Source organism: Pan paniscus, chromosome 2 (genome assembly GCF_029289425.2).
Source record: "Pan paniscus chromosome 2, NHGRI_mPanPan1-v2.0_pri, whole genome shotgun sequence".
NCBI classification, from domain to species: Eukaryota; Metazoa; Chordata; class Mammalia; order Primates; family Hominidae; genus Pan; species Pan paniscus.
Window position 1 is genome coordinate 36,788,230 of NC_085926.1, and position 21,224 is coordinate 36,809,453.

A 21,224-nucleotide genomic window follows, 5' to 3' on the forward strand; every position below is an offset into this window, starting at 1 on the left:
CAAAACTCCTTACTGTCCAAACCGTGCATGCTTGGGAGCATCCAGATTGGAAAGAATGTGCACGAGGTGGGCCCTCGAGAACACCAACCAGCTGGGAGTCCTGGGCTGGGCTTTTTCTCTATCCCTTGATTTCTGAATCTCTGAAGGCACAGAAAGCTTCTGTCCTGGCCAGCATCAATCAGCTGACCAGGGGGAACCAGCTCCAAGATTTACCCCCTTACTCTGAGTAGAGACTGGAAATAAAACGGCAGCATGTAAGAGAAATGCTTTAACTTTATAAAAAATGTGATAATACAGCAAGATATTGTTGGGGTTTTCTTTTTTTCTGTCAAGTAAGAAAAAAAAACACCTGGAATAAAAATTAGAAACATAATCTAAGAAAAATTGGAAACAAGCATTTCAAGGAAACAATTTGGAAAGATAAGGAAGAGAAAACAACGAGCAGCATGAGCAGCAAAAGCAGCATCAACATGGGGGGAAAGCTGACTCTGCTGTGAGGACAGAACAATCAAAGACCAACGTGCACCTTGCCTTCCATACCAGGCTGAGCTGAGGGGTGGGGTAAGGGTGGGCAGTAACCATCAGAGAGGCATGAAGGTTTCCCAAGTGGGATCAGCTGATGGCTGCTGGCTCACTGTGGGGAGAGGGTAGGCAATGGCCTCCTGCAAACGGGCCCAGATCCGCCCTCTTATACGGCCTGCCAGCCAAGTGGCAGTGACGGATTTGGCTTAGCTGGCTCCCTCCTCTGTCCACTTGCTCCAACCTGCAGCTCTGCAGGTCACCATCCACAGTGATGAGCTCAGCAAGCAGAGACTCATCAGAACGTCAGCCTAAGCTAGGGTAGCGAACTTGCCAGGGAGAACCAAGAAAACTAGATGTACAGGGCTGTGTACAAAACACTTTTTGGAATGTCTGCACCATAGCCAAGGCAGAGTTAGGACCACTTTGGAGAGGCAGCTGGGAATGCTCCCAGCAACATTCCCCAGCCTTTCCCTCTAGGGAAGGGACATCCAAAGAACACTGGGTGAATTCTTGACTACATTCTGAGGTAGTCTAACTGTGACTTGGCACAGGTAGCTAAGAATGATCACAAAAAACAGAAGGGAAGGCAGAAAAGTCGCCACAGAGAGAAAAGGCTAACATCTCTAACAGAAGAAGCTACACTACAAGTGGGCTCAGAGATGACCAGAATGCGTCCTGGGCTCGGGGTGGCCAGTGGCAGGGCCCACCCCTGGGCACATACAGCTCTCATAGCACACTTGATGCTGCAGCAGTGTGGCAGGAGATGAGGGAATCCATAGAGAGATTTCCTGGCCCAGAGCAGCAGCAACTGAGGTGAGGAGAGTCTGTCTTAACACCTAGTCCTCTGCTACCAACTCATGTCATGATGGGGATGAGCCAGACACCCCAGGGACCATGCAGTGAGGAGTCCCAACATTCCCTTCTACTACAACTTCTCTACCTGAACTTGTTTGTGGGGGAAACTAATACTGCTAGACTCTACTTGGAAACACTTTAGAGGTGAGGGAGCAATCAGATCCTAAGCCACTGAAAGAGAAGTAATGAGAACAAAAAGCAATGGTGTTGTTAGACTCCCCTATTTTTAAAATGCTAATTCACATTCTTTTCGTCTTCTGCCCCAGCGCTCAGAATTCTAAGTCAGAATGGAATGTTCCGAAGGATGAGGAGGCTGCAGCTGTGTGGACATTAGTATTTTCTCTGCTTTCCACATTTCCGAGAACGCCTTCTAGGCCGAAGCTCACCAAAGTCTTCAACTTCATTTTCATAATCATCTTCCTGAACAATACCTGAAGAAAGAAAGAAGGAAGGAAGGAAGGAAGGAAGGAAGGAAGGAAGGAAGGAAGGAAGGAAGGAAGGAAGGAAAGAAGGGAGGGAGGGAGGGAAGGAAAGAAGGAAGGAAGGAAGGAAGGAAAGAAGGAAGGGAGGAAGGAAGAAAGGAAGGAAGGGCAGAATGGTGATTTTTTTTCCCAATCCACTGTAAAATATAGCATCCTAGTAAAACCTAGTGTCTCCGTAATCATTGGTTTAAATTAATGAAATAAAACTTTCTGCCAGGGTTCCAGAGAAAGAGAGATTTCCTTTGAGTACTGATGACTCCCAAAAAGAGTCAGAGTAAACACCCTTCTCCAGAATTAAGTTCCTTTATAGGCTGGTTCCTCTCACCCTATTTTAGAGGCCTTTTAAATAATAAAGAAATCAAGCAAAAAATAAACTCAGCCATACACTTGAATTGGTATACCAATTCTCTTCCCTTTGAAATACACATCACAAAATCCAAGACCCCAGAAGGGACTAAATGCTAAAGATTTTTTATTGGCACAGACATTTGTGCCAAGTCCCTTCAAGTTTTCCCCACCTCTGGGGTCTGGATTTTCCAGGGGCATCTGGGGTTGATGAAATACTCACAGCAAGAAGGAATGTGGTCCTGTGGCTGGAATGGGCAAAAGAAAAAACATTCTGGATCACATATAACTTGGCAAGATCATTCTGACTGCCAGGAGAGAAAGTGCTTCATTCTACACAAACTTTTAACCCTCTGTAGGAAGAAGCATTTAAGTTTCCCCAGTGATTTTGTTGGTTTTATTCAGAAGTATATCCCCAGGCCCAGAACAACACTAATATGTACTAGAACCTCAATAACTATCCACTGACTTAAATGACTGATTGACACAGGAAAACATTTCTCAAGGGATAGCTTCGCAATGCTTTGTCCATCCTTGGGAGTCACTGCATTGAGTATGTGCAGTGACTGAGCATTATCAGTAACAGCTCATGAGCAGCAAGAGGTTTATGGCAACTAACATGTGCCCAGAATAATGGCCCTCATAATCAGATAAGAAAACTCAGATATTATGTTGCTAGTAATTTGAGTCACTGGAGGTGATGCTCCTAGACAGTGAGAGTCCACTATTGACATCACTGGGCTGCCCCACTTCAGATTCCCCCCGGGAGCCAGCAGTAATAAGAACCACAGGACCCAAAGTGTTACCTGTCCCCAGAATCAAGACTCCTTACCTTCCTTCTTTAAGCGGGTCTCTGTTTTCATCAACCAGTCTCGTGCATCCCTGACTGACAGGATCAGAATGTTGACCAGCCGAGTCATCGCCTCCTCCGCTTCAGAAACCAAAGAACATGGCTCTGAGTAAAGATGCCATTGCAGGAACTAGAACACCAATTACTAGACCCAGAGTCCCCACGTCCCAAGAGCTGGTCTCTGTGTTTTCCCTGAAAAGAGCCCTCCTTATGGGGTAAGGGACCCAAAGCTGCCTTCTGCTGCTACAAGCATAAACTACAACTAAAGGCTAGCCTGACACCATTACTGTCTGTCTATAGAGACTGCCACAACTGCAAACCTTTCTAAGACACTTGTGTCCAAAATGTCATTAAACCTTAAACTGGAAAGAGTATCTGAATTATGGAACATTTTAAAATATGCAATTTCACTAAGTTTATACATAACTTCTACACAGTGTTGATAAGAAGTAGCTAGTAAAAAAGCCAAGGAACTATAATCCCAGCACCTTGGGACGCCAAGGCAGGCAGATTACCTGGGATCAGGAGTTTGAGACCAGCCTGGCCAACATGGTGAAACCACATCTTTACTAAAAATACAAAAATTAGCTGTGCATGGTGATAGGCACCTGTAATCCCAGCTACTTGGGAGGCTGAGGCAGGTGAATCATTTGAACCCAGGAAGCGGAGGTTGCAGTGAGCCAAGATCACGCCACTGCACTCCAGCCTGGGCGACACAGTGAGACTCCATCTCTATTTAAAAAAAAAAACGGGAAATCTGATTCTAAAATAACATAAGAAATCTATTATAGGCTCACACTGGGTATGACTTAAAGACCCTCCTAAAAGGAAGAGACCAGCTAGACCAGCTACACACTTCCAGATCTTAGTCAGGGGATGAATGGGTCAAGAGAAACTTAAAGAGTTTTCTTAACACTTTAAACATTTTCCCTGTATCTTCTCCACAGAAGATTATTCTGGCAAGAATCATTCTGACTGCCAGGAGAGAAAGCGATTCATTCTACACAAGCTTTTAACCCTCTGTAGGAAGAGGCATGCAAGTTTCTGGAGTACCTGGGGAAACCATCCCAAGCCAAGGATAATGATAAACTTTTAACTGGGGGAGGGGTAATCCAAACAATGAGGTTCGCTATAACTTGAGAATATACATTCCTCATTTGTATTTCTTCTAAGGCCAAGATTCCACCATCCCCAAGTCAGAAGCCACTACAAGGAACTTAACCCTGAGAAATGTCCTCAGAGCCCAGGTCTCACTCTGCCTGGGCCCCCATCTCTGCAGACCCTTACCGCCAGCCCAGGCCTTCCGCCTGTAGAGGTCCTCCACCATATCCGAAACCCTCTTGATGTGCTCCTGGACCTTCTGCAGCATGTGGCTGTGCTCCTTGGAGCCCACGTGACTGTGGATCCATACACTTTGCTCGATGTCCTGCACCACCAGCTTGCCTTCATCAATGGCCGGGTCCACCTTCTCGTGGAAAAATTCTGAGTATCTCTGGTAGGCCACTTGCTGCCTCTGGTGGTGTTCTAGATGGATATGCTGCTCGTAAGACTCGCTGTTCCTCTCCTGACACTCCTCCCTTTCCAGCTCAGCCCTGGAAAGGACTGCCACCTCGGAAGCTGCCCCCTCAAACGCTTTGCTGGGGCTGAAATAGTTCTCTGGGCCACGGGTAAACTTCACTCCACATAGGTCACACTGGGTCCTGTCCACGTCTGCCTTTTTGAAGTTCCCAGCCCTGGGCTCCCTGGCCTCCTCCCTGACACGCTCCATCTGGGTGCCCACTCTTCTCCTCCAACTGATGCACAGAGACACCACCAGGCATGCCCTCCTCAACTTCCGCTGTATGGAGGCCTTCCGTTGCTTTTGGGAAAGAATGGTGGCCAGGACGTGGTCTCGGTCTTCTAATGCCAGTTCATCCATCTCATCCTGGCCAAACTCACACTCAGGTTCAGCAAAGTAGTCCACGGGGTCCAAACAGAGCAGGCGGTTTAGTCTGACCTCCTCATAATAGAGGCCACGGACTATGGACCCTTTGGTGTGCACAGGGTCCCACCGCCAGTCACAGTCCATTAGGTACTCTTCATCCCGCTCAAAGAGCAGGTCCTGCAGTGCCTCAGCCACAGACTTCACATTGACTGCCACCAAGACCCGCTTCACCACCTTCAGGAGCCTCTCGGGAACCTGGCCAGGGCAGTCCATGCTCATGAGCTGCAGCCTTGACTCAATCTCCCGGAAGTGGCGATACAGGAGAGGCTTGCAGTATGGCTGCAGGATCTCCTCAGCATTCACTAGCATCACCAAGCACAGCACCAGTGTCCGCTCAGCCTCACCCGAGACCACATAGTCTATTTCACTGAAGGCATCAAGCAGGACGTTGAAGTTCACATTCTCATAGCCACATAGCACCTTGGCGAGGTAGGAGAGATGGAACCGGAAATCCTGAATGGCTCTTGTCACGTCCTTGGGTTTGTATTCCTGAATGATGGAGAACACATCCCCAAGCTCCTTGTCCTTCTTGCTAAACAGGAACTCCCAGTAGTGCAAGAGTGCAATGTAGCTCTTGGGGAGGCATAGAATGACATTCTTCCAGAGGCGGGCCAGCACCACCCCACAGTGGATGAACTGGAACTCCAGGAGGGCTACTGTGTTTCCAATGCTGGGGATGAGTGGTTCTTTGCACCTCTTGATGAGGACATTCATGAAACGGAAAAAGAGCCTCTTGTAGTCTTCTGGGTTCCTGTACACGTAGAATTGATCAATGCAATTCTCCAGAAGCCGGATGAAGCACAGGTGGGTCTTGTCCATATTTTCATCATCCCTGTTGGGTGCCAGCATGCCAAATTTCCCTTCTATTCCTTTTATCCTGCTGCCTCTCCCCCTGCCCCTTTCATCCTTTTCAGACTCTAGAGCTTTGAGTTCCCTGTTGTAGTTGTCCTCTTCCTGATGGAGCAGCTTTTCAAACTCCTCCGGGTAGTTGGAAGAGAGAAGGAAAGCTTGCATGGCACTCAGCCACAGGTCTGTGGATTCCCGGCGGTTGCGTGCGCTTTCATTTTCAAACAGAAAGTGGATGTACTCCTTCAAAGCAAATCTGTAGAACCGGAAGGATTTGTAATTTGGTTTGAGGATTTCTTTGCATGCCATGGGGTTTTCTGACAACACTCTCTGATGGAAATGCTTAGGGAAAAGGACATCCAGAATGGACTTGCAAAGGCCATACATATCTGTAGACAAAATATAATCAATTTCTTTAAGTTCTTCTGCTAAGATTTTAGGGAATACTTTTTTGGCTTCCAAAAGCAACCCGTTGATTGCCACCAAGTTCATTTTCGACTGAACTAAACACTTGGCTTCACAACGCCGCAGAGGCCTGTGAAAATGTTCACAGTTTTCATCCTCACATTTTAAGCCTACAATAAACCTCATGCAGACTCCTCGGTAGGTCTTCCCAAGCAGGCTCCGTGTGATCTGACACAGCCTGCCCAAAAGGTGTTTGTTTAGGGCTAATTTCACTTGGTCAGTCATTATCAAAAAATGATCTTTTGTTTTTTTCTCTCTCAAGTTCAAATCCAGGTCAAAAATTATTCTTAATATGGGCCCAGGGTCATTCTGAGCTATCTGGCAATACTTGGCATCCACCTGGGAAATCCCAAAAAACTCAAAGCAAGATTTGACCATTTCCTTCTCAGCATTGTTGGTCACTCTTTTGAGAGCCCTGACCAGACTGAGGAGGATTTCCAAGCCCCCTGGAGCCAGGCCCAGAATCTTCTCAGGCTCGGCCTCACACTGGCTGGCTGCTTCGTAGAGTGCTTCTACCACTCCAGCTGAGTGGTTGAGCGTGTCAAACTTGAAGAAGGCATCCCTGAGCTTCTGAAAGTCTCTCAGGATTACCCCTTGCAGGAAGTGGGCCTCGGCAATGCCAGACAACTGGCCAGTTTGATAGCAGATATCAAGTGCTTCTCTCAGAATGTCCTTGGTGTGTTCTATGTCGGAATCCCTGGCCACATTGAGGCGGGCGGCCCCCAGCAGACATGAGGCCTGGAAGTCCTTGTCGGCAGTGAGCCTGGCAGCCTCCAGGAGGCAGCCATGTTGCTTCATCAGCAGGGCAGCCTCTTCTCTCCTACCTTCCCTGTTCAGCAGGTCTGCAGCTTCTGCTAAGCGTTTCCGAGACTTCAAGAACACCAGCTGGTCTTCTATGTCTAACTTTGAGAGGACAGCCATCATTTCCTTCATCTTATTTGCACTCAGATACTTTGCTGCAGCTTCCAAGTAAAACTGACTGGCAGAATAGGAGAGCTTGGAAATGGGAAGGGTCTTAGTCTTTAGCATTTCTTCATACCTGCAAAGACAAAGGACACAAATGTCAACTTGCCATCACCCAATCAACAGAAAATTTCCTCCAAAATACAGTGCAGAGCAACTTAAATAAAACTCCCACATGTAGATATTACAAAATAAAACCTAAACTTGTCAAGCATTCAAGTATTTTTACAAAGGCCTTATTTTACACTGTTACCAGTATAATAATAATGAATAAATTCCTTATGCTTCAATCAGGAATTGGTGTGCTTAATTAATGAAATATAGTGGAGGTGTAACTCAAACAAGTGGGAGTGAAATCCAAAAGTCAATCTATATGGCAAATGTTATGCATAGTCTAAATTATCCTTGAAAAACATCTCTTTGGTTCTCATAAAGGCATCATAATCATCTGGGTCTACAACTCTGTTCAGTTTGATAAAATGAGAAAGGATGAAATGGGGGCTGCACATGCATCAGCAATTACACCAGTCTTCCCCTTATTACCCAACTTGTGATTCTTCTCTTTTAGCAGGTGTGCATTAGTTGGGTTCCTGTGAGATTAATGAGGCTCTGAAGGACTCCCCTTTATTCTGCTGATGGAAGTCAGAATATGTCATTATATACACACTCATAACATACTCCCATCCCCCTCAGCCCCCTCTCTTTGTGACACTGCATCAAAGCTTATAAAGAGACTGGAAAATAGAGTCCTGCTCTCAAAGAGCTGCTGACCCAGCACTGAGGCCATCGCTTAAGTGGAAAGGAAGCAATGTGGTCAAACCATGTCAGAAGCAGCAGGATAGCACCACCCAGAGCAGGCTGCCCCCAGAGAGAAGTGGGAGGAAGAGAGGGAGAAAGGGAGAGAATAAAACCACCTACTTTTCCACTGCAATAGCAGCTTCTTCAAAAAGCTCCTCTTGGCAGTACATTTTGAGTGCTAGATCAAATTCCTGAATCTGCTCAAAGCATCTGAAAGCGTCTTTGTAGCACTGGCTTCGCTTATAGAAATAGGCAGCATCTCTTATCTAGGATGGAGTAAATTTTACTTTTATTTAGAGTACTCATGATTAACTTTCTAATCTTAAACCAATACCACAAGTAATAAAGAGGATAGTCATATGTCTGCTTTCTGTTAGAATCCAGTTTAAAACCCTGTAACATAGATAATATTAGGAAAACCAATTACTTAAGGGGAGAAAAATAAAGTTAAATCCCAACCTCACAGCACACACAGAGGTAAGCCCCAGGTAGATTAAAGATCTAAATGTGGAAACTACTGTGGGAAAATATGTGAGAATATCTTTGTGATCTTGAGGTCACACTCAAGTGGAAGGAGTCTTCACGTGACTTCCAAAAATAACATAATCAACAAAACCCAAAACACAAATTTCAGGAGAAAAACTGATGGATCAAACTGATACATCAAAACTGCTCAACAAAAGACACATGAAATAAGCTAAATTTTAAAAAAATAACACCTAGATCAGTACTGTCCAGTAGAAGTTTCTGTGAAGATGAAAATGTATTGTTTCTTTGCTATCCAATCTCACCACTAGTCACATCTGAATGTTGGGCCTTTAAAATGTGGGTAATGCAACCAAGGAACTGAACTTTTAAATTAATTTAATTTTAATTATTTTAAAGTTAAAGAGTCACACATGGCTAATGGCTACTGTACTAGACTGGGCCTGTCTAGACAAAAAGAACTCTTGCAACCACAAGAAAAAGACTTTCCTTGAGACACAACAGAAAGCTAGGCAAAGGATATAAACTGGCAGTTTACAGTGGGGTAAACTTGAATGACTAACAAATAAATAAAAATGCTCCACTTTACTGACAATCAGAAGAATACAAATTAAAGCCACAGTGAAATACATCCACCAGGTTTGAAAAATTAGAAAATCACAATCTGCTGACTGTGGTCAAGAATGTGGGGAATGCAGAACCCTCATGCACAAAGTGGAATGGCTATCCCAGAAAGCGAAGGGACTGTACTTAGTGAAGTGAAGCATGTGCATACCCTAGGCCAGCAAGCCTGCTCCTGGCAATACATCTTGAAGAAGTATCTCACAGAACCCTAAAAAGACATACTGTGCCAAGGTGCTATGTGTGGGAGCCAGGAGCCAGTGGCAACCTGGAAGTGCCTCACAGGGAAATGAATTCATCAATGCAGTCAATGCCCACTCAGGAATACATGGCTGTCAGAAGCATGGCCAGACCTAACACTATATAGCAAGGGATGGAAAAGGTAAAACACAGAGAAAGATGTCTTCTAGATAAGCCTAAAGTATATATATATATGTATAGAAGACACCACTATTCATTTTTCAATAATGCATGCATTTGAGCACATATAAAAATTTATTAGAATGACTACCAATGAGAAAAGAATGAGAATGGAGACTGGTTGTGAAGAAGAGGATGAACAAAATAACATGCAATGATTGGGCCCCATACCCACCAATGGTGGGCTTGCCATGAACAGAAGAGTCTACTAGACTCTTCTTCCTATCACAGCTCCCATCCAGTTCACCAGCTAATCCTGCCTGCTCGGTTTCCCTAACATTTCCCAGATATGCCACCATCCCACCACTTCCACCACCACCATGGTAGTCCAGGCCCTATCATTTCAGCCTAAGCTGATGCTAGACTCTAACTGGCCTTTCTGCTTCAGCTCTTGCTGCCCTATAGACCCCTTCACAGAGCATCCAGATAATTAGCTTCATGTCAGTCTTCCCATCAAAGCCTTCCACTGGCTTCCCATCATGCTTGAACAAAGCCCAGTCCTTGCCACAGTCACCAAGGTCCTACTGATCTGGCCCTGCCACTTTCTCTTACTCATTTACCATTTCTTGTGGTCATCTCACCCAAACTGACTGGCAAGGTTCAAATCAACCAACTTGGCAGCAGCCTTCTTCTGGATCCTCAGGATCCATCACCTGCCTTTTCCCAGTTCCCAAATGCTTTCTATCCATGGGAAGAAATGTTTATGCAGGTGCCACAAGAGTGAAAGCTTTCCTTTCAGGGATTCCTGTGCCTTGCCTGCCTCTTGCCTCTAGAGAGCAGCGTTGTATCCCTGTTCCATTCCCATCTCCCACATCTTAAGAAGTCACATCCCATAATAAACATGGAACAGGGTAGGCAGCATCTGGAGGGCCTTATCCTCTTCTTCGCATTGACTTGGGGCCACACTTCAAACTTCCCAGTAGGTCCCACTCCTACCCCTCTCGATGCCCAGGGTGCTCTGAGGATCCCATGAGTCACCATATTTCACATACAGACAAGGAAACCCCCTTTCCTACTGAAGGATATTGACACCTGATAGGGGAAAATGCAATGGCCCACAGCTCCTTAAGCACAGTTTCTCCAACTACCTGTGGTAAGGGACCAAATCATTTTAAATTTCCGATCCATCACAGTTGATATGTTAAAAAATGAATTGATGGGAAGATTATCACCACTTGGATGTCAAAGCAATGCCAAATGGCAATAAAAAAATTCTGCTTACTTTTATCTTCTGTGTTAATCTTGCTGCAGACAAATAATAGTTTGTAGCCTGCTGACCACACTGTGAGTAGCTGTGTTCCAGACTAGCAGCTCTGTCCAACAGAGCTTTCTGCAATGATGGAAATGTTCTGTTAACAATGAGCACTTGCCATTGTGGCTAGTAAGATTGAGGATGTGAATTTTTAATATTATTATATTTTAATTAATTTAAATTGTAAATTAAATAGCTACATGTGACTGCTGAATTGGATAGTGCAGATCTAGAGTGATTACTAGGAACACAGCCAAGGAACCTCCATCTAAATGCCAGGCCACTCAGCCAAGGTGACTGAAGACTAGGAACACAGAGAAAGAAAAGGGGTATTCTAAAACCCTTCTGCCCTTTGGCTTGAGCATTTGGCTTCCCTGTGGTTAATATTAGGCCCTGAATATTAACACAGACATTAACACACAAACACACACACACACACACACATGCATACTGTCTTCAGAGCCTCCTCAAAGTTTGCCCAAGTAGTGAAAGTAGGCTTCCCTTAGAGTCGCAGGGCCAGTGTCTCCCTCCTTGGAAGACTGCAGCCTCTTCCTGCTATGAGTAGAGGTCGAGCCTACCCCTCAATCTGCTCAAGTGAAGCCCAGTTTTCCCTGGAGCAGCAGCGGACTAGGAGCCATACCTTTCCCAGCCTCTCGCACAGCTGGGCAGAGAGCTGGAACTCCTTGGCATAGCTCAGACACTTAAGGGACAGTGTTGGCTCTTTGCACTCCAAATAGGTCTTAGCCAATTCCAAATATTCCAACTGCTTTTCCCTAGGGGAAGGAAAACAAAATAATATTTCCATGGAACATTGACCCTACACCAATATTTAACCTGCTACTCCCATCGGAGCAAACCAGAAGTGATCCCAAGACTCTTACTTGGGGCTGACTTTCTTGGATTTCATGCTCAGGGCAGTGTCATGGGCCAGGGCCAACTTCTCCTTCTCAAATGCACCTCCTTTCTGGTAACACTTGGCTGCAACCTGGAATAGGCAAAAAGTTTTATTCCCAGCAAGGTAATGGAGGTCACAGACAGAACAACGGTTAAAGCATGCATTATAAGTTTGTACTGACAAAACATGAAGTCTTGCTCCAGCCCAATCTGAGAAGGAGGAGCAGGAAGGTGCAGATATTCTAAAGAAAGTAGTCTTGGAGGATAAAACCCAACAGTATTCACATTCAGTGGTATCTTTTGGAAGCACCCATCGAAAAGGTACAGAATACGTATTTTTTCAAGCTACCATAGTAACACCCTTATTTAATCTTCCAACAGCCACAGCAATAAGTATCATCCTTCTCATTGTATATAGTTGCTACTTCAGGTCAGAGCCATGGAGCAACTGGCCCAAAGTTACCCAGTGGCTCTTCTGGGCTTTGACCCACTTGGTGAGTACAACAGCTACTTTGCAGTGTTGGCAGAACAGCTGGAGTACACGTACTGGAGGTAGAAATGGGGATAGAGATGGTATCACAACACATCCAGATCCCTGGGGCATGCAGATCTGTTACCAAATCCTCTGACTATAAGGTAGGCAAACAAATGTCACAGAGGAGTCAGGCTTCACTCTGATCTCCTCTGTGAAAGCAGAGGAGCTGCTTTTCTAAAACAGGGGTGCTGATGCTATGTCTCAAAGCACACAATACATGGGCAGGAAGTTCACATTCTTCCCAGCATGTACACATTAGGTCTCAGTGTGGGCAAGGGGGGGACTAAGTGGCACATGCTGATAAGGTGTACAGGATGATCACTCTCCCCCTTCATGCTATCTGTGTGGGTCTCCTTTCATTCCCGTGACCTGTGCCATTTCCTTCTCATTGCAGGGCCTTTGCACACACTGTTCCTTCTAACTGAAATGCTCTTCGGTCCTTTCCCTGTCTTGTTAACTTCATTCATTCTACAGGTTTCAGTTCAAGGCTATGTTCCTCAAAGAAGGGTTCCCACGCCTCTATTTCCAGGACAGTTGGTTCTGGGAGCAGCTGGTCTCTCATCTGTGACACCTGCAACAGCTGCAGCTGTGCATTGGTCTATGCGCCTGTTTTGCTTACCATCAGATTCCTGGGATCTAAATATAATGCTTGGCCCATAGCTGCTGAAGACTAGGAACATAGAGAAAGAAAAGGGGCATTCTAAAAACCCTTTTTGTTGAATGAATGAATCTTCTGTGGTGGTTCTGAAACATTTATTGACATGCAGCCAAAAACTCAATAAACCACCTGAGTCCTGAAGTCCTTTAGCAGGGTCAAAATAAAGTCAGGTGAAGAGAAGGCTTTTTATAACATTCTCATCTGTGCCGGTTCCCCTAAAAAGATTTTAGATTCAAATATTCAAAAGGTATTTTTAAAGCGATAAATAATTGGATATCCACGGGCAACACATATGGGCAACAGCAACAGTGTTCTGAAGGGAATAAAGGGTAAGATTTTATATAGTTTTCCAATTTCAGACCCATACCTGCTGCCCATATTATCCCTCCCTTCCCTCCCTAACACCCAACCCCTGCCCCACCAAAAAAAAAAAAAAAATTCTTGGTTTCATAACAACGGCCAAACATTCAGTATTTCTTTCCAATTCTAACAAGGATGGGCAGTGAAGAAAATTGTGAGGCTTGGTCAACTTCTGCAGCTAAATACTACATACTTAGGAAAATACTTTCCAGACCTACCCAAACCTACAATAGCATAAATTGTACTTTTCACCCCATATAATACATTGCCAGGGTGGCCACAGTTCTTAACTCCTCCCTGTATCTGTCCACACCCCCTTACAGTGTAACTTTCCAGCTTCTCCCATCAAGAGTGCTGCCTATTTACCCTCCCGTCCGATCTAGGCTGAGACTTGCTTTGGCAACAGAATTCAGCAGAAGCGGCACTGGGCCAGTTCCAAGGCCAGGCCTCAAGGGGCCTTGTGTGCTTCTGTTCACGTTCTTTGAACCCTGCTCAGGCATCACGTGAACAAACCCAGACTAGCCTGCTGGAGGAGGAAAGAAATGTGATCCAGGAACCCCAGTCACCCCTGTCCCCGCTGTCCCCTGAGCCAAGAGCCAGCCAACCCCCAGAAGCAGACATGCCCAGCTGACTGCAGACACATGAGGTGCTCAGCTGAGCACAGAACCACTCAGATGAACTCAGCACTGCCAATCCATAGAACTGTGAGCCACATAAATGACTTGTGTTAAGCCACTATGTTTCAGGATTGTTATGCAGCAAGAAGTAACTGATAAATCCCAGATGTAAGTTATATGCTACAGACTTAAAGCAATTTCCCTGAAACAATAGACAAAACTCTTCGAAGAACTGGAGCTGAGAAAACATTGGAAATTCCTTCTCCAGGCATGTCAGATCACAGATACCTCACATTGTGGCTTCCGTTAAGTCCTGAACTTGTGATTTCATTGTCCTCATCACTTCCCAGAACCTTTACTCAGGCCCAACTCCATGAAATTCCAATGAGAAGAAGGATCATTAGAGAAGCAGGACAAGCCCTCCATAGAAAACACTGTTGCAAAACATTTGTTCCAAAGCGGCAAGAGAAAGTGCAGATACTTTTCCTGTAACATTTGAGGAGCTGGAGCCTCCTAACATGAACACTGAGGTGTAGAAAGAAAGATGGTGATCTTTCCAAAACCCAGATCCAGTTGTTGTTTCAGAAAACATCATCTGCAGCTGCATGCATGGGGAACTCCAGGTGCCTGGGGTAGAGAAATCTTAGGGAAATGAGCATTTGGTATGGTCATGCCTGTGGTGTCAGACACTGCTGTTAGTTACCCACAGCAGTTCCTCCTCTCTTTCTTGCCTTTTGGCAGAACTTACCGCCCACAAAAGGTTAAAACTGCCAGATGAGATTGCTCTCCCAGACTCTCTTGCAGCTAGGAAGGTGTATGTGACCTAGTACTGACCAATGAGATATAGAAGGAAGACCACTGAGGACTTCATGATAAAAAAAATAGAGAGATCAATGAGAAGAAAGTGCCTGCACTTCATTCCTGCTTGGAATTCTGCTGAGGGAACGGAGCACTTGGAACTGCCACAGCAGCCATTAGGCAACCAATGAAAGGGAACATCTCAGACAAGCTGCAGATGACACAGGGAAGAGATGGAATGAGACTGGGCCCATGTTGACTTTGTTGAACTGCAGAACCAACCCTAAGACCTGACTTGTTGTTATTAGATTAAAGCAAAAAAAAAAAAAAGCACTCTTTTAGTAGGGTGTTTAAAACTTGCAGGTGAAGTCATCACCACTATTTCAAGGGAGACACACATCCCAGCCATGGTGCCCCACCCAAAACCCTATGATGTGCAGGAATGCTGACTTTGGGAAAAGCCACGTGGCTCTTTAACCTGGTTTCAAAATGTAAAGAGGTCTGCTACAGAGATAACACTTCCTGGAAGAAAACTGCTCAGGACCACTAACACGGCTTGTAACTGGAAATTGGTCAGTGCGGTGTAATAAAAAGGCTTAACCTATCTTCACCAGACTCAGATTGGCAATGAAATCTGTTTGATCAATTTGAAAAAAATCAAATGAAAGATCAATCTTTTACTGCTTTAAAATGCAGTATGATGATAGCAAAGCTTTTAGGCATAGAGTACAGGAGGGAAAGAAAATATATACAAGGATTCCTTGGTGGGGCAAAGGCCATAGCCCTTCATGATCTATCAGCACATGCTGGCACTTGGCCAAAATGAAGAGTTGTCATGCCTGCACTGACCAGAAAAGGAGCAGGACAGGAAGCTCTCCTCATCTTGAGGTGACCTGATGTTTCAGAACACGTGGCACAAGCACCATTACCCTCATCCTTTCCTGGTGACAAACACCATGATGTGAAACCTGCCTGTGAGGTCTGACGAGGGCACCAGTGACAAGGACCCCTCCTAGTCCAACCCCTTACCTTCCAGCACTGGTGCTTGGCGTAGTAATCTCCCTGTGCAATCCACTCCGCAGGAGTTGAGGTCTTAACGAACATGCTATCATCAAAGTCTAAAATGAGAAAGAAAAGTGTGTTTGCTTCTCTGGGCTTTCTTTCACTTAAAACTGTTGTTATGGGCTGAGTTGCGTCTCCTCCGCCAGCCATCAAATTCACTTGTTAAGGTCCTAACTCCCGGTACCTCAGAATGTGGCTGCATTTGGAGAGAGACAGGGCCTTTAAAGAGGTGACTAGGTTAAAATGAGGCCATTAGGATGGCCCCTCATCCAATCTCACTGGTGTCCTTAGAAGAAATTAGAACACGGGGCGACCCCAGGGGCAAGAGAGCACAGAGGAAAGACCACATGAGGACACAGAGTGTCTGGCTGCAAACCAAGGAGAGAGGCCTCAGAAGAAACCAACCCTGCCAACACCTTGATCTTGGACTTCTAGCCTTCAGAACTGTGAGAAAATACATCTCTGTTGTTTAGGCCATCTAGTCTGTAGTATTCTGTTATGGCAGTCAGAGCAGACTGACCTGTGTTGTCTTTCTAGTATTCATGTAAGATATATTTTAACTTACCAAACCACATTTGTGAGGTTATTGAAAGGAGGAGGTAGAGGGGAGAAAGGATGTGGTTTGGTTTTTAAGTTTTGGTCTACTTTCCTATTCTATGGCTACAAATCAGAAGACAGAAATTAAAAATTCCTCCTTGAAAACCCAAAGTCAAGTGGCTCTTAGCAAGCTCCCAGGCCAGGGCTTCAGCAAGAAAAAAAAGGTGACAAATTTTACACTATTTCCAAATGTGCAAACTTTGCCCTCATCACAATAAGTAATCTGACACATTCCTATTGGTGGACAGAGACCATTGTCACCACCTGCTGTCCATCCCTTCTGTTATCCTCACTAGCCTGCTGGTGACTATTTCAGCACTGCACCCCACCCCCACCCCCACCCTGCCACCTGCATCCCCCAGAGTATCACTAGACAATGGGTGACAATCCCTGCAAGTTCTGAGCCACAGATTCATGAAACACACAAAATACAGTGAATACCAGGGTAATACTGGCAGACAAATCAGAGCTGAAGGAATCAGAGACACCTAGGCCAATGGATATCAACAGGGGAGTGAGGCAGACAGGTCAGATTTGTTTAGAAGGTACAAAAACACGTTAAGCATCACAACCTGATCCCTCCCTGCTCGCCCTCTGCTGGTGCTGTGTAGCAGTACAGTGATGACTTAGCATCTTGTTCTGACTCCGTATGTGCTGCTATGAGTGCCCCTGTGACATTTAATTCCCACGGCAAAACCCCATCCATATTATCTCAAAATAGGGCCAGTGAACTCTGCAGATGCCATGTAAAACAAACACAAATTACATAATCACCGTACTGAATCCAAACACAATGGGAACAGATGCTTTAGAAGACTTTACTATGTACAACTTAAAATTTGTAATTAAGACTGCACTTTTTCTTGCATTCTTAATGCTGCCAAAACATAAAATAAATTGTGATCTGTTTTCATTTTGAATTTTTAAATTTAAAAAAGTCACTTAGCTTCTATGATCTTTGGTTTTTTAGTTTTTTTTTTTGTTTTTTGTTTTTTGTTTTTTGTTTTAAGATGGAGTCTTGCTCTATCACCCAGGCTGGAGTGCAGTGGCACAATCTTGGGTTACTGCAACCTCCACCTCCCAGGTTCAAGCAATTCTCCTGCCTCAGTCTCCTGAGTAGCTGGGACTACAGGCATGCACCACCACACCGGGCTAATTTTTGTATTTTTAGTAGAGATGGGGTTTCACCATGTTGGTCAGGCTGGTCTTGAACTCCTGACGTCAGGTGATCCGCCCACCTTGGCCCCTCAAAGTGCTGGGATTACAGGCATGAGCCACCGCGCCCAGCCATATGATCTCTTATAGTGGATGCCAGAACATACTCGGGGAATAAAGGGGGATGAGCTGAAGGAAAGATTGAGAATGCCCATGCTAGGCCAATCCACTCATTTTCCTTTGGGAGAGAAGGTGGGACCTGAACAAGGTCATGTCATTACACAGGTAGAAAGTTTTTATGAGAAGCTATGTTTTGTTTTTTAACTCCTAGCCTTTGACTTTTCCCATCACAATAGTCAAGTCTTAGGATAAGAAATCTAATCCTAGTCGCCAACCGAGCCATCAGTAATAACCAGAAATAGCCTCCAAACTGGCTGAGGAATGCTCAGGACAAACCTCTCTCCAGCAGCCAAACTCTGCTCCTTGCTCTACCCTTATAGAAATGAACAATAGCCTTGAGGAGACGACTTGACAACTAACCCTCAAGAAAGACAACAATTTTCTCCTTCATGAAGGGCTGATTATTTCTCTTCTCAGTTATCGTATCAGGAGAACTTCACTTCGTTAGGTAGCCTTTGCAAATTATGAAAAAAAAATACACAATTAAAAAAAAACCCTGCAAATAGCACAGAGGTAAGAAGGTGAAAAGTAAAAAGTGTCCATATCTACTCGACAACCCCATACCCACCAATCCTAGCACGAGAGGTAATCACTATAAACAGTTTTGCAACAGAAATAATAGGTGTATACATGAATTTATATGCATGCTATCTCTCCAAACTCTTGCTATTTAAACCCTTGTTACCCATAATCAGGAACTGAATACAGATAAGTTTTCTGATTAATTCCTTACTATCTGAACTATCGGTTCTTACTATCTGAACTAAGAGTTCTTACTGTCTGAACTCTTAGTTTCCTTGTTTTGTGAAACTCGGAAACCAAACAGATTCAGACAACCTGTTAACTCAGTAGCTGAACCCTCACAAACCCAGTTCTTGTTAAACAAACTCAGGAAATGAATTGGGTTTGATGGTTAAAGACACTTCAATAGGTATTTGTATATATACACATACATACATACACATGCATAAACATTCTATTCTGATATATACTGATATGCATAAATGGTTTTTATATTTGCATAATATAAAGTTACTTATAAATTATATCATTCTACCCATACTGTTTTAAATTTATCTTTCACCCCATACATCTTGAACATCTTTCCTTAGCAGTAAATGACAATCCACATCCTTTTTCTCTTTAATGGTTGCATAGTAATCCCCTGAAAGAAATGAATTTAGCCTTTCCCTCACTGGTGGACACTTAGATTGTTTTTAGTTTCTTGTAACTACAAACAGGGTTGTGATGAGCATACTTATGCAGGTATCTTTGAGATTTTGAACACAAATATCTCAGATATATCCCTACAAGTGGAACTGTTGGGTCAAAGTATGTACCATCTTTATTTTGATAGATACTGTTAATCAGCTGTACAAACACTCATAGCACTTTGTATTCTCCCAAAAGGGCCTATTTCCTCTAGCCCTGTCCATAATCCCCACTTTTAAAGGACAAATAAAAGATCTTCCCTGAAGGAGTTAACCTTCCCAATCCCACTACAGCTACACTTTCCCATGCACCTTGGCAAATGTGTAACAACTTCCATTTCTCAGAAGATTGTGGAAAAGAAAGAAAGCACTTTCAAAATACTACACCTTTTATTCCTGACCATAAGAACAGTTGAGAGAAACATGATTCCTCCATCAGTTAAGAGTATTTTAACAGGATCTTACCTTTATTTTCATCTGTCTTTACAACTTGGACAAAATCTCTTCTAATGAAATATTTGAATGCGGGAGCCCGTTTCTCTCGGTTTTCATCAAAGATCCAGAGGTTGACCCGAGCCCGTGTGATGGCGGTGTACAGCTGCTTCAGCTCTCCGTTGAGGAGCTAAAGATAACATTGAGGACAAAGATGATGAGCCATTTGTCTATAGCTACAAAGTGACACACTTCAATGGGCTTACTCTAATTTTGGAAAAACACAAAAACTAAATTTTAGAGAAGCATAGCACAGCTGAGAACAGGATACCAGGAGCTCACTGTGGCCACAGCACAGGTAAGTGAGGCTCCAGTGAGGCTATGAGAAACTCCACCTCTTTCCCACCTAAGCAGGAAGTGAGCATGCCATCTGTATAGGATGACCTTTGAATCAGCCATAATTTTTTTTCATGTTTTTGCTATAATTATTTTAAGAGTTAATTCTGAAGTAATTATAGACTCACTGAAAGTTACAGTGGAAGATTCACTGGAAGAGTACAGACAGACCCCGTGTACTCAGTTTATCCCAAAGATTACATCTTACACAATTGCTGTGATTTATTTTTAAAAATTAAACCAGTCATACACTTTTACTATAACTATCACTAGTACTGAATTACTCCAAACCTACCTTATGATTGCATCAAAATTTCTGAACAAAGCTGAGTTCCAGAGGTGAACTAGAAAGGACAACCCTTCTCCTTCCGTTTTCAGACAGTATCCACCCATCAAGCCCAGTTCTCTACTAAAAAAAAATGGAATTTACCAAAACTGAGATCCCTGCCCCTTCCTTTCTTATCCTCAATTCCCCATTGCTGAGGAAAACCAGCCAAGTGCAAGCTCCATTTTTCCTCTCATCTTCTCTTCCAAGCCTTTTTCACTACTTCCATGTCAAGTACATGTGTTGACAAATGGCAGAAATTCACCTTGTACATTTCTGGATTCACCATGAGAGATCGACCCTGAGAAGAGCCTGGTTTGTCCAGGGGTACTTCAACCAATGGCCGGTTTTCCTCTCTGGAGTCAGTTGATGTAGGTGTGAATGAGGAAATGATCTTCCATTCCTTATAAGCCTGAACAACAACAAAAAAGTGAAGACCAACAGAATATGCTTTTGAACTACGCATACAGCCTCCCTGAGCTTCATGGAAAATTAAGCCTCATCGGGGGACGAGGCCTTCAACCCCAACTTTGAGAAAGATCCATCCTGTGATCTTAGAATGGATAGGAGGGAGATTAACTTGCACAAGCAGAGATCAGGGAAGTTGTGAAAATTCCCCACACACTAGACCAAGAAGCTAAGAAGCCAGGCACACATGACCACTTCCAGGGAAGAATGCTAAGGGCTCAGGGAGTTATTCTCATTGAAAGAATTTCTACAATCAGTATGGACAGGGGAATCCCCACCCCTTCTCAAAACATGGTTAAGAGATGCACATAGGGTCAGCCGTTAAGATACATGTGGCAGAATTTTCTAACTAAATTATTTAACCGAGGATGAAGAAAATCCAGTGCTATGGTGTGCAAGGTAGACTCTGAGGTCAGACAGAACAAATTTGTATCTCAGTTCTTCCATTTATTAATTATGCAACCTCGAACACATTGTTTATTCTCCTGCTCTATAAAATGAGAATAATAATACTCAACTTTGTTGGGAAAATAAAAACAGATAATCAGTGTCAAATGTCTAGTACAATGTTTAATAGTTGACATTTTACCCATTTTTTTCCTTTACCCAAAAGCCAAAACCAAAGTGACTACAAACACCAGGGGTTG

The 21,224-nt window shown here is 44.1% G+C and overlaps 1 protein-coding gene across 2 annotated transcripts in view; it reads right to left on the bottom strand.

Annotated features, from left to right (window-relative positions):
* Positions 1–255: 255 nt before the first annotated feature.
* The window catches only part of TRANK1 (tetratricopeptide repeat and ankyrin repeat containing 1), a 119,046-nt gene continuing 98,077 nt past the window's right edge, over positions 256–21,224 (bottom strand). For both annotated transcript variants that reach the window (XM_034956101.3, XM_008951573.4), the window contains exons 16-24: positions 20,375–20,521; positions 19,422–19,578; positions 15,781–15,869; positions 11,771–11,874; positions 11,530–11,662; positions 8,231–8,376; positions 4,342–7,388; positions 3,037–3,135; positions 256–1,808 (exon numbers count right to left, since the gene is read on the bottom strand). In XM_034956101.3, the coding sequence (XP_034811992.2) occupies positions 1,708–1,808; positions 3,037–3,135; positions 4,342–7,388; positions 8,231–8,376; positions 11,530–11,662; positions 11,771–11,874; positions 15,781–15,869; positions 19,422–19,578; positions 20,375–20,521 (4,023 nt within the window). In that variant the 3' untranslated portion in view covers positions 256–1,707. The remainder of the gene's footprint in view (positions 1,809–3,036; positions 3,136–4,341; positions 7,389–8,230; positions 8,377–11,529; positions 11,663–11,770; positions 11,875–15,780; positions 15,870–19,421; positions 19,579–20,374; positions 20,522–21,224) is intronic.